The sequence below is a fragment of the Pongo pygmaeus genome, chromosome 22, assembly GCF_028885625.2.
Source record: "Pongo pygmaeus isolate AG05252 chromosome 22, NHGRI_mPonPyg2-v2.0_pri, whole genome shotgun sequence".
Classification (NCBI taxonomy): Eukaryota; Metazoa; Chordata; class Mammalia; order Primates; family Hominidae; genus Pongo; species Pongo pygmaeus.
Genome location: NC_072395.2, coordinates 29,936,651 through 29,950,225, shown reverse-complemented (window position 1 = coordinate 29,950,225; position 13,575 = coordinate 29,936,651). Strand labels below are relative to the sequence as shown.

The 13,575-nt window shown below is 45.6% G+C and overlaps 1 protein-coding gene and 1 pseudogene across 2 annotated transcripts in view; one reads left to right on the top strand and one right to left on the bottom strand.

The window, feature by feature from the left end:
- Positions 1 to 10,661, bottom strand: part of CXADR (CXADR Ig-like cell adhesion molecule) — an 81,237-nt gene extending 70,576 nt beyond the window's left edge. The window contains exon 1 of one of the 2 annotated variants that reach the window (XM_054468595.2): positions 10,448 to 10,661. In XM_054468595.2, coding sequence (XP_054324570.1) covers positions 10,448 to 10,490 — 43 coding nt within the window. In that variant the 5' untranslated portion in view covers positions 10,491 to 10,661. The remainder of the gene's footprint in view (positions 1 to 10,447) is intronic. The other variant, XM_054468596.2, reaches the window with a different exon arrangement.
- LOC129022442 (transcription factor BTF3 homolog 4-like) lies at positions 4,529 to 5,159 on the top strand (annotated as a pseudogene).
- Positions 10,662 to 13,575: the final 2,914 nt, after the last annotated feature.

Here is a 13,575-nt window from a genome sequence, read left to right as displayed (position 1 = left end):
AATAAACCGAATCCAAAGTTCCCAGCCTCAATTATTTCCTTTATTTAATGACACAAAGCATCAACTCTCATCTGATGATGACTTCTATGACAGATGAAAGGTGGAAACAAGGAAAGGGGAGAGAACTGGCTGCAAGTAGGAGAACTAAATGTGAGTGGTGATATAAACTCCACTCCTGAACACCTGGCAAAGCTGACACGAAGCTGACTTGTGCAGGACACAGAGCCCAACCCTGCTCACCTCTTCCAAGAGGTACCCATTCTTGATCTTCAAATGCTCTTTCTCCTCTAGGTCCTTCCCAAGCCTACAAACATGAATTACTGTCTAGCATAACTTTCCCCGTTTATGCAATGAACATGCCCTGTGCCATATACTGGGAATACAATGTAAACAGTCCCTGACCTATGAAATGTACATTCTGGCAAGAGAAAACAATGACAATATCGTCATGCTTGATAAAGGTTAGAACATGCTGCAGTAAGTAACAGGATGTGCCTGGAGGACAGGGTAAAGTTCACTCAACAGGAGGCCAATTATGAAAGCATCTCAACAAGCTGAAGAGATAATGGTATAACCCAGATTACAGGTAGTGGCTGGAGGGACACAATGACTTCGAAATTGGATATGAGCAGGTGGGAAAACAGGAAGGGCCAAGTAAGACATTCATATTTTCGCCTGGGCATTTTGGTGGCTGAAAATGCCAATTAATATGAGAGAGAAGAGTGTGAAACAGAATCAGCTGGAGATGCCTGTGGGAAGTCTGTGTAGAGATGTTAAGTGGATGGTTTGATACGGGTAAAGCTGGAGAAGGGAGACTAGAAATGTGCTGGAGACTGTAGGCAAATAAACAGTAACTGCACCCATAAACTGAGAAATGTTGGCATTTACGGTACAAGAAGGAAATGGACTATACAAAGGGAAATGAGGAATAAGCTCAAGAGCAGAAAGAAACTGTTCAATAGAGCTATTTGTGCTGAGGTTTAAGAGGCTGAAGGTATGATGTGACCACCAGATGTAGCCATAGTGTTAACTGCAATCTACAGCAACTGCAGTTTCATAGAAGTAGAAGGGGATGAAAATCAGATTGCAAAGGATGGAAGAATTAGTGGGCATGAAAGAAAATAATGCAGTCAGTACATGCAGGCCATTTTTTCCAGAAATCTGGTTAATAAAGAAAAATAAAGGCTGAGCGCAGTGGCTCACACCTGTAATCCCAGCACTTTGGGAGGCCAAGGCGGGCGGATCACCTGAGGTCGGGAGTTCACAACCAGCCTGGCTAACATGGAGAAACCCCCGCTCTACTAAAAATACAAAATTAGCCGGGCATGGTGGTACATGCCTGCAGCGACTCAGGAGGCTGAGGCAGGAGAATCACTTGAACCCGGGAGGCAGAGGTTGTGGTGAGTCGAGATCGCGCCATTGCACTCCAGCCTGGGCAACAAGAGCAAAACTCCGTCTCAAAAAAAAAGAAAGAAAGAAAGAAAAATAAGGCTGGGCGCCTGTAGTCCCAGCTACTTGGGAGGCTGAGATAGAAGAATCACCTGAGCCCACTGCACTCCAGCCTGGGCAACAGAGAGAGACACCGTCCCAAAAAAATAAATAATTTAAAAATAAAAAATAAAGGCAAAGCGACAACAGTACCGAAGGGATATAAAGAGGGATAAATAAGCTTGGTTAAAGTTGATGGAATCCAGATATAATAGATGGGATAACAGAGTGACATCTCTAAGAAGCCAAAAGGTTCAAAGTTCAGGAATCGTCCTTAAGGAGAAATACCATGTTTTGTGCAATGATGATGTGGACAAGATTGTAGGCCTAGATGGAGGGAAGTTAAGAGAGTCTTTACCTGCTGGCTTCTACCCTCTCCCCTGGGATATGCTACTGCCCTCTGGAATTAAGGCCACACATGTAAAGCTTCACTGTCAAACCACCTGCAAATGCGAAGTTTATTTTTCACTCTCCACTTACCTGATGCCCACTCCACTATTACAATTTGGTGCCTGGCCAGGTGCGGTGGCTCACACCTATAATCCCAGCACTTTGGGAAGCCAAGGCGAGTGGATCACCTGAGGTCAGGAGTTCGAGACCAGCCTGGCCAACATGGCGAAGTCCCATCTCTACTAAAAATGCAAAAATTAGCCAGGCGTGGTGGCGGGCGCCTGTAGTACCAGCTACTCAGGAGGCTGAGGCAGGAGAATCGCTTGAACCCAGGAGGTGGAAGTTGCAGTGTGCCGAGATTGTGCCACTGCACTCCAGCCTGGGTAACAGAACAAGACTCCGTCTCAAAATAATAATGATAATAATAATAAAATCTGGCTTCACTCTCACCTCTGCAGAACTGTCTTCCCCATGGGAACTTTCTTAATGTTCTCAACAGTCTACCAGTGCTAAAACCCACTAGCCTCACTTTTGCATCATTCTCTAGGACACCTTCATCCTCTAGGTCTCTTATATCACCTATCACTCCTTCTTACTCCCAGCTGCTTCCTCATGTACTTATTAGAAGTTGATGTTTCCCCCGCCTCACATTTCACCTTCTCTTCTAGTCCTACCTGCATTTCCTCCTTAACTTTACACAGACGCCACCTAACAGCAGTGAATTCTCAAGTCTGTATCATCAATGTCTGTCTCTTTCCTGAAATCCAGTTCTGTGTTGCAATCTTCCTACCAAATATTTTTTTACCTCCTTCCCTCTCAGGCACCTCAAATACTACCTGTCCAAACTTAAGCTCATCGTCATCTCCCTAAAACCTGCTCCTTTTTATTTCCTGTAGGTTAGTGACATCATAATACACTCAAGCCAGAAATCTCTCCAACTTTTTCGTGCTACTCATTCAAGCAACCAGACATCAGGTTCCACTACTATCTTCTTCAGAAAAGCTTTCCAGATCAAAGCGGAAGCCCAACACTGTTCTGCTGTGTTTCAATAGGGACTGCTTACGTCCAGATCATCCCAGAGGATTCCTGTGTTAGCTCTATCAGTTCTACCTTCCTTGAGAACTGCTACATAGCTTCCATTCAATAAAATAAATCTCAGTGTATAACCTTACTTCTCGACACTTCCACAAATGTCTTAGTACTGTGGGGTTACGGTGCATAACCTGACAGACCTGTCAGTTCCCACCAAGCTCTCAGTATGGCCTTTAGATCTTTTTGCCCACACAAAACATGGTCAGCAGTGACATCATGTAAAACTTGTTAAAATGCAAACTCACAAGCCCCACCAGACTTCCTTGGAAGAATCATTCAGATGCACAAAGTTTGAGAAGCATTGGTTAGATGCCTCACATGCACTGAACTACTCAACTCCCAAGACATATCAAACCCTTCAGATCTCTATGTCTTTGCAAAAGCTGTACCACCTGATTGGAAAATTCTGCCAAAGCTTTTGCAACTTGCAATGTCATATTCTATTGTAGGGGCACCTAGCACACGGCTTTGCACATAGTAGTATCAGTACATTAAGTATCACTTAATTAACAGGTGAGTGTAGTTGGAGAGTGAAGAGTGTTAGGTATTCAAATGGAAGTTGAATAGTTAGTCAGTTGGAAATAGTGGGGGCTGAGGCGCAAATATATATTTTACGTGTGTGTGTGTGTGTGTATATTTATTTATTTAATTTATTTTGAGATGGAGTCTTGCTCTGTCACCCCAGCTGGAGTGCAGTGGTGCGATCTCAGTTCACTGAAACCTCAGCCTCCCAGGTTCAAGCAATTCTCCTGCTTCAGCCTCCTGAGTAGCTGGGATTACAGACGCACATCACCACGCCTGGCTAATTTTTGTATTTTTAGTACAGACAGGGTTTCACCATGTTGACCAGGGTGGGAGCTGATATTTTTAATTTACTACCAATACTTGGGAGATTACCATGATGGAAACAAGAGGTCACCCAGGTTTAAGATCAAGATTGACTATGGGCTAAACCATAAGGAAGGCTGACATTCAAGGGACCTATTTTAGAAGGCAGTAAAGGGCAGGTCAACAGGGTGGGAAAGAACCAAAATAGGTGTCAAGGAGTTCCAAAGAGATAAACCAATTTGGCACATGCATTACTGTAACCTTTGGCAACTGAAGCAGGAGAAAAAATAGAACGAGGTCGAAGATAAAGCAGAAGTTCAGCTTCTTTAGATTAAAAACTGACTCAGACATGACTAGTGGAATAATCACTGTAAGGACCATCTTTATTAGATGAGAAGGTAGAGAGTGATGAACTGAAGAGAGCTCTATCATACACACAGGCCTAGTGGCAAAGAAGTTGAAAACTTTTAGTCATGCAAAAATGACTTGCTGACCACTAGCTGTCTGCCAGGAGCCACAAGACCATGCAGGGACTGCAACAATGAATATAGGTAATGGCCCTGTCCTCTGATCTAGTGCAGTGAGCTAAGTTGGTAATCGATGGAGACCCCACAACAGACAGGATAAGGAGCCAATGTAGGGAGGCTTGCCTTGGAGGGGAGGCATCTTTTCCTCTGACGGTGGTATAATTGCAGGAATGAAAAGATTAAGAGGGGGCATATCGGGCAGCCATCTTGCTCTTGCCTCGTGCTGGTGTTGGAGGACCCTCCCTGCTTCAGATTTACCAACAGCATGAATCAAGAAAAGTTAGCCAAACTTCAGGCTCAGGTCCAGATAGGGAGCAAGGGTACAGCTCGCAGAAAGAAGGTGGTACATAGAACAGCCACAGCTGATGACAAAAAGCTTCAGAGTTCTCTAAAAAAAACTGGCTGTGAATAATATAGCTGGTATTGAAGAGGTGAACATGATTAAAGATGATGGGACAGTTATTCACTTCAACAATCCCAAGTCCAAGCTTCCCTTTCTGCTAACACCTTTGCAATTACTGGTCATGCAGAAGCCAAACCAATCACAGAAATGCTTCCTGGGATATTAAGTCCCACCTGGGATATTGGTGCTGACAGTTTAACAAGCCGTAGGAAGTCAGCTGAACAGTTCCTACAGCAAGTTTTGGACAGTAAAGCACCAAAACCAGAAGACATTGATGAGGAGGATGATGATGTTCCTGATCTTGTAGAAAATTTTGATGAGGCATCTAAGAATGAAGCTAACTAAAAGTTTGGTTTTTGGAAACTGGCATGGACTAGATTTAACAAACCAGCTATGTGGTTCCAAAGTTTTACAGACACAGAGAACATCACCTGTTACTAGTTCAGTAATATTAATGCTGTTTGTTCAGCATTTTTCGGTCATTTGATTTTGCATTTTGCACTTCCTCCCAGGATATTTTTTTGGTCAAAATATGAAGTACTGGTGCAGTTTGACGGTGTTTTGGTTTTTGATTCTAGGTTTTTTTTGTTTTTTGTTTGGGGTATTTTTGGTGTATGTTTGCTTATGTATGTGTGTGGGTATGTGTGTATATAGTGGAGAGCAAATTGGAAAACAGTTCTATTTATCCTCCTCCCTCCCAGTAGAAATTAAAAAAAATCTTTATATTTGTTACTTTTCTTTTCCCTCCATAAGATACAGAATTAATGGAAAGTGAGTATCTTGGATTTCAGATCTGAAGAGATTTTCACCATTAGTGGTTTGATTTTAATTTGCTTGGTTAACTATCATATTTTTCATACACTTCTCTGGGTTTAAAATGTCTTGAGGTATTTTGCCACTGGCTTCATGCTGGAGTAATGGGTAACATATCTTTGGTATGGTTCCCTTAGATTCACTTACCTAGTCAGACCCAGAAGAACTTCATTTACTAGCTTGCTTCCTAAATGCCTTTTTTCCTCTCCTTTTGGTCTCCAAATGGCCTGGTCAGCTTTTGCTAATATTCTTCCTCATCTTCCACCTAGCTTGAGAAGGATGTTCTCCATATACAGTTAAGCGAGTGCCTAATCCCTCCTTTTGTAAGATTTTGTTCCCTCATCTTGAGGAACAACAACTTCATCTTCAACTTTTTATTTCTCCCTGATTTTACAGTTTGGTAGATTTCAAACTGGAATAGCTAGCATGTGCTTGCTAAATAATTTTATGCCAGCCTTATCCTGTATCCTAGCTGTTCTTAATAGCAGGTACAAAAATGCCTCTTTTTCAGCAAGGTTGAAATTGGGAATGTCCTTTTGAATCAGAAGAAAATAGGCCATAGACTCATCCCCCAGCACAAATGGGCATTCTATGAAATGGTACTGGCCCTAGGAGGATTTCCTCAACCACTCTCCTACTCTTGGCCTTGAACCTATCTCTGGGTTGGATCTTACTATCGTAGCTGCTCACTATACCCTCCTGCATGCTTAGAATAATGCTTTGCGGGGAGCACTGGTAAAACACAGCATTTATTTTTTTACCTCCTTTAAGAGGACTTGGAGGTAAGTTGCATTCATTCACTCAAGTTTCCCTCTTGAGCTGTCTAACAGAAGCTTACGTTTTGTTATATCAGCATTTGTTACAGCCAATATTTAAGGATAAAATTTAGAAAATATATCATTTCCTGGCCCATCATCAAACTAATACAGCTTAACCTTGCAGCTACCAACTTTTGTGTTCAGCTAGGTATCTTTATTTGATATCTGAGGTACAAGACCAATAATATATTAAGAGATCTACAGACATGAAGGCAAAGCTCTTGTATTTTTTTTTCATCGAAACACCTCAATTTATTTCATAAATTTGGTATTTTTCTGTTTTTTTTTCTATTTTTCATTAACAAAAATTGTGTATGTTTATCTACACAGAACACATTATTTTGAAATGTGTGCCTTGTGAAATGGCTAAATCAAGGTAATTAACATATGCATTACCTCACATACTTTTTGTGGTGAGAACACTTAAAATCCACTCACAGCAATTTTCAAAAACATAATACATTGTTATTAACTATAGTCACCATGTTGGATATGGATTTAATTTTGTAACCCTTGACCAACATCTACCCAACCCTCCCACCTTCAACCCCCATTACCTGCCCCAGGATCCCCATTCTTCACACATAAGGCAACAGACACAGAGTGAGGCTTGGCCACCATCAAATAGCTAACAAGAAGTTGGGAGACCAGACTTTTTTAGTTCCATTCATGTTGGCAATTGAAGAACACCACACCAAACTTTAACAAGATCCCTAACTAATGCTGATGCTGCAGGTCCCTAGGCCACATTAGTTTACAATGTCAACCCAAGCCCTGGAGAATCCTAGCGTCCTCACAACGCCTCAAAGTATTCAATTAAGACTATGACATTGAAGAGCTAATAATAAAAGCCTTCAGTATTTGACACACAGTCAAACCAACAGTAGGTTCTTAATAAATGACAGATGACCAGTGGTAGTAAGAGGAAGTGGCTGCTGTAGGGACAGAAGAGCGTAGTGTGATGAGAACACAGATTCAAGAGCAAATCTGTGACCTTCGCAAGTTAATTATATAACGACTCTGTGCCTCCGTTTCTCTATTTGTACAACAGGGATAAGTACAATAAATACCCTCTCGGGTTGCTTGGTGGATTGAGTATATAGGTATGTAAAGCCCTTAGAATAGTGTCTGGCATTTCATAACTGATCAAGGGTTTAATTTTACTACTACTGCTACTGCCACTACTTACTACTGCTGCTACTACTGATTACTAGTAGTATGACTCACTAGTAGGCAGCCAATAAAAATGCATCAAAAGGAGTCCCATCTGCAGCCAGAGTATACCACAAAACTCTTTCAGAGCTGGAGGAATATCTATCACTGACGGTATAATCTGAATGAGTCTTTTCCTTGTTTTGCTGAAGTAGGAGTCAATCATGTTAACAGTGAACTTGAGTTCATAACAATGCCTTTTTTTTGTTTATTTGTTTCAGAGACGGAGTTCTAGCTCTGTCGCCCAAGCTGGAGTGTAGTGGCGCGATGTGGGCTCACTGCAAGCTCCGCCTCCCGGGTTCACGCCATTCTCCTGCCTCAGCTGGTACTACAGGCACCTGCCACCACGCTCGGCTAATTTTTTTGTATTTTTAGTAGAGACGGGGTTTCACCGTGTTAGCCAGGATGGTCTCAATCTCCTGACCTCATGATCCGCCCGCGTCGGCCTCCCAAAGTGCTGGGATTACAGGCGTGAGCCACCGCGCCCGGCCCATACCAATGCATTTCTAAATGGTCAGAAATATCTGAAGAAATAAAGCCATATATCAATTAGTATGACCTGTTTCTTTTTTTCCTTTTTTTTTTTGAGACAGGGTCTCACTCTGTTGCCCAGGCTCGAGAGCAGTGTCATGATCGTGGCTCACTGCAGCTTCGACCTCCCAGGCTCCAGCAATCCTCCCATCTCAGCCTCCCGAGTAGCTGGGACTATGACAAGCATCATTGCACCTAGCTAGTTCTTTTGGGGTTTTATTTTGTTGTATTTTTTCTAGAAATGGGGTCTCGCCATGTTGCCCAGGCTGGTCTCAAACTCCTAAACTCAAATGACCCTCCCGTCTCAACGTCCCAAATTGCTGGGATTACAAGCACCATGCCTGGCCTCAGCTATTTCTTAAACTGGAAAATTAGAATAAAAACAGTTGCCCTGTTTAGCTGAGACACTGGCCCTTCGAGTAGATGTTCACTGTACCCGTGTGTATAGCTTATGAGCACAATGACTCTATGCATCAAAATATTATTTCTTAGAATTGTGCCTATCAAAGTGAGGCATTACAAAAAAAAAAAAAATTAAATCCAATTATCTAAATATTCCCGTTAAAACAACAACAACAACTAGTCCCTGCCAGGCATGGTGGCTCACGCTTGTAATCTCAGCACTCTGGGAGGCTGAGGCAGGTGGATCACCTGAGGTCGGGAGTTTGAGACCAGCCTGACCAACATGGTCTCTACTAAAAATAAAAAAATTAGCCGGGCATGGTCGGGGGTGCCTGTAATCCCAGCTACTCAGGAGGCTGAGGCAGGAGAATCCCTTAAACGCGGGAGGCGGAGGTTGTGGTGAGGCAAGATCGTGCCATTGCACTCCAGCCTGGGCAACAAGAGCGAAACTCCATTTAAAAAAAAAAAATAGTTCCTCCACATAATTTATGTTCTTCCATTTTTCTGCTTTAGATGTGGTCTAAAACTTTTTTTTTTTTTTTTTCCAGAGAACACACTGTGTTCTCAACTTCATCTTCAGGTTCGGCCTAGACAAAAAAAAAAAAAAAAAAAAAGATAGGAATGTACCTGTAAACTGGTTCTATGACCCTTCATCTTCTCCGGAAGGGTTACTTTGGACATTTCAGCCCGCCAAGTCTAAATTATATATATATAAAAGGTGGAGGTAGTGCTATAGGCTCAGATCGAAGATTAGACTTGCTAATAGAATGTTGATCCCATGAGTAATGCTCACATCTGTGGCATCCAACAATGGAATTAACATTTCAACAGGAAGCAGAGAGCCATCCCAACTGAAAGGGCCACTAGATCCTGCTTCAAAGCACCTAACAACAAAAAATTACCCTTCCAGAGGCTATACTAAGTGCGCCTCCTAGGATCCCATCTACGGATTTTTTAAAATGAATTATTTGGTTATAAAACGCAGCAAGTGCTTAGTTTGACAAACAAGATCAGTTGGTTAAAACACTGACATGGAAAATCCGTTTTTTAAAGTGTCAAAATGATTACGCCTCCTAATGGTCCACGCATTTTTCACATGCCTTTTTTCCCCTCCCAGAGAAAGGAGCAGTCGACAAACGTACTTGGCAAATCCTCTAGCAATTACCCTGTACAACTCAGCCCGTCTTATCTCCAAAATGAAGGACTCATTACAAACTCAAAAACGAGGTCACTGAATTCTCCTTTGCACTTTGCCCAAGGACTGCAGAAACCAATGCTACATTTTTGCAGGAACCCACTTTTGATTTCCCACGGTCTCCTTCACAATGTGCGTCTGGTTAGCAGCTCCTGCCTGGGCGAGCTGCTTCCAGGAGACTAACACCGTCCAGGCTGGCGTTCGCTCAGCGCCTCTTTCCTAGAGGTAGCCTGGCCGATCCGAGGCACGGGGCAGCTCCATGTCCATTGAATAATGGCGTTTGCAATTCAGCCTCCCCGCCTGGGCGACTCGACACCTGAAACTCGCCGCCCAAGGCTTTTGAAATCGGGTAACGCTGGAGAGAACCGACACGAAGGCTGACAAGGGAGACGGCGAGAGCAAAGAAAGGCAAGCCCGCACCCGGGCAGAGAATGCTGTGGGAGAGCTGCGAGGCGCACCCGACACGCCGCGCCCGAGCCCCCCCGCCTCCACCCGCCGCCGGGGGCTCGGTACCCGGGCACTCCGCGCGCCCTGCACTGCGCCCTACGGGACGGCTCCACCCGGCCAGGCTGGTGCGCCCGGCCCAGCAAAAGCGCCCCTGTGCAATTCTGCCCGCCCCGCCGCCCCTGCAGCAGCGCCCCCAAATCGCGCCCGCCCCCTCCCCCACGCCCCATTGTTCCTGGGTGGCCGCGGGCAGCGAGCGCCCCCGGGCTGGGCGGGTGCTGAGGACCCCATGGCCCCCACTCACCCGCGACTCCGCACAGGAGCACGAAGCGCAGCAGGAGCGCCATGGTGGCTGCCGTGCCGTGGGCGGCGGCTGCAGGTAGGCGGCTCTCGCTCGGGGTCCCAGGCTCCCCGCGCCTCGCGCGCTCCCGACTGGCTCGCGGCGGCGGCGGCACCTCTGCACCCTCCGCCCCTCCTCCCCGCCCCCGCTCGGCAGGTGAACTCGCGTCACTTCCGGCAGCGGCCAGGGCCGGGCTGCGAGCGCCCGCTTCTCCAGCCGCGTGGGGTTGCCTTGGCAACCGGGCGAGGCGCTCCTCGGCCCCCGGGATCCTCCCGGGGCCGAACTCTCAGCCTCCAAGGCGCGTGGCGTCGTTGGGCGCGGGCGGCCGCCTCCCGCGCCGCAAGCCTGCGCAGGGGTCCCCGCCTCCATCCCTTAAGCTAAATCAGGGTTTTGCGCGCGGGGGTGGGGCAGCCCGTCTCCCAGATACTGAAATTGCGTTGGCGCCCTCCTTTAAGGCGAAGAACAGGACACTCGGAGGGGCCGCCACTAGGGCGGCTCCTACCCTCCGCCCCGCCTGCACCCACCAGTCCCACCCCTCGCGGTTTGCCCCAGGGGCAGGGTCTCTGACCTCAGGCTCTCGGGATGCGACCTGGGCAGCCCCTAGCCTTCGCTCTCTTAACGAGTCGCTTTGGTTGACATAAAAGGCGCGAGAGGGCTTTTCTCCATCTCCAGTAAGGATCGAGCCCCTCTGCAGCTACCGATTTGGGAAATACCTGAGGTTTTTTCCACTTGCACATAAAGGCTATTCTAGCCCTGAAGCTGGCTAGTAAGACGCTGTAGTCCCAGCTACTCCGGAGGCTGAGGTAGGCAGACAAATATTATCCAATATTAGTGAGTGAGCTTTGAAAGTGGGGCTCAGTAGTTGTGGTTGAAGGCGTCAGTTGGAGTGTGGGGTCGGGGAATTGGAGATCTTGAAAGTTGTGGTCGGCTGCTCTTCCAGATAACGTTTATTTATAACTACATAGAGACTTTGGAGTGCCGCGACAGTTCCATAACAGGAGTGAATTGAAGAAGAGGAGCGGTGGGTAAGAGCTTGTTCCGCGGAGTGGGGCAGTAACTGGGCAGATTTCATAGAAATGGCACCTACTTCGGGGTTGCTATGAAAGTTAAATGAGATAATGCACAAAAAATGCTTGGCACCCTGCCTGGCACATAGTTTTAATTAGCTTCCACTTACTGAGTTCTTGCTTACAGGGTTCCTGCTTATGTAGTCTATAAGCTTACATAGTTTGTAAGTTCCTGCTTACTATCTAGACTAAGCAGGAACCCCCGGTAAGCAGAATTTAGTAAGTGGAAGCTAATAAAACTAATATTGGAAAATTCGTATTATGCATTGAACCAGAAAAGAGAAGAGGCAAAGAAATCAGGTATCAAAAAGACCAAAATTGCGCAACTGGAATTTAGCCTGGTGAGTTGCAATTCCGGCTGCACATTAAAATTACTTGGAGAATTTTTTTTTAAATACTAGTGCCTGGCTGGGCGCGGTGGCTCACGCCTGTAATCCCAGCACTTTGTGGGGCCGAGGCGGGCGGATCATGAGGTCAGAAGATCGAGACCAACCTGGCTAACACGGTGAAACCCTGTCTCTACTAAAAATACAAAAAATTAGCCGGGCGTGGTGGCGGGCGCCTGTAGTCCCAGCTATTCTGCAGGCTGAGGCAGGAGAATGGCGTGAACCCCGGGAGGGGGAGCTTGCAGTGAGCCGAGATCGCGCCACTGCACTCCAGCCTGGGCGACACAGCCAGACTCCCGTCTCAAAAAAAAAAAAAAAAAAAAATACTAGTGCCTGAGCCTTACTCAAGTGATTCCAATTTAATTTGATTTGAGGGGACTCCTGCTTTACGGCAGCCCAATAAATGACAGATGACCAGTCAGTGGTAGTAAGAGGAAGTGGCTTTGCAAAATCTATACCATCTGATTTTAAAGTACTGCCAAAGCTTTTACAACCTAGTAAGAGTTCAATACAGACATAAGACAACATGAGTAACGGCTAGGGACTCCCCATTTGAGCAAACAGGAATTCTACTGGATATAATTGCGTTTAAATAATATTTGGAATTTAAATTTTTACTCACCACACTGAATGAAATCAAGCAGAGAAGAGCAAGTATTGAAGTTTAACGTTAATCTGTTTAACAGTGTTCTACGAGAACTTTTCTATACTCGCTCTGTCGCCCAGGCTGGAGTTCAGTGACCCCATCTCGGCTCACTGAAACCTCCGCCTCCCAGGTTCAAGCGATTCTTCTGCTTCAGCTTCCCGAGTACCTGGGACTACAGGCGCGCGCCACCACGCCCGGCTAATTTTTGTATTTTTAGTAGAGACGAGGTTTCACCATATTGGCCAGGCTGGTCTCGAACTCCCAGCACATTGGGAGGCAGAGGTGGACGATCGCCTGAGCCCAGGCGTTCGAGACCAGCCTGGGCAACATGGCAAGTCCCCCATCTCTACAGAAAATAAAAAATGAGCTGGATGTGGCAGCGCGCAGTGCCTGTAGTCCCAGCTACTCCGGAAGCTGAGGTAGGAGGACAAATATCCAATATTAGTTTTGTTATCTTCCACTTACTATGTGCAGGAACCCGGTAAGCAGGATCTCAGTAAGTGGAGCTAATAAAGTGAGCCCAGGAGGCAGAGGTTGCAGAGAACCTTGATCCAAGGAGAAGGAAGAAGAAAGAAGAAAAGAAGGAGGAGGAGGAGGAGGAAGAATTACCCAAAAGGATTTAGGAGGAGGAGGGGGAGGGGGAAGACGGAGAGGAGGAGGAAGAATTACCCGAAAGGATTTAGGAGGAGGAGGGAGGAGGAGGAAGAGGAACAACAACTACCCAAAAGGATTTTTATCTTAATCCCTTTCGTGGTACTTTTTCTTCTAATTCTTAGCTTTTGCCTCCTTCTGTGTTAGGTATTTGCATACCTATTAATCACTTTTCTTGTTCTAAATACTTCTAGAAGGCTGAAAAAGCACATTTTTTTTTGGTCTTCGTCACTCCTGAAAGCACATAGTAGGTTCTCAAGTATTTCTCAAGTTGAATTGCATGCTTATTTTCTATGGCAATATGTTAATAAAATTTAAGTATCTGTGCAACAACAAATCATT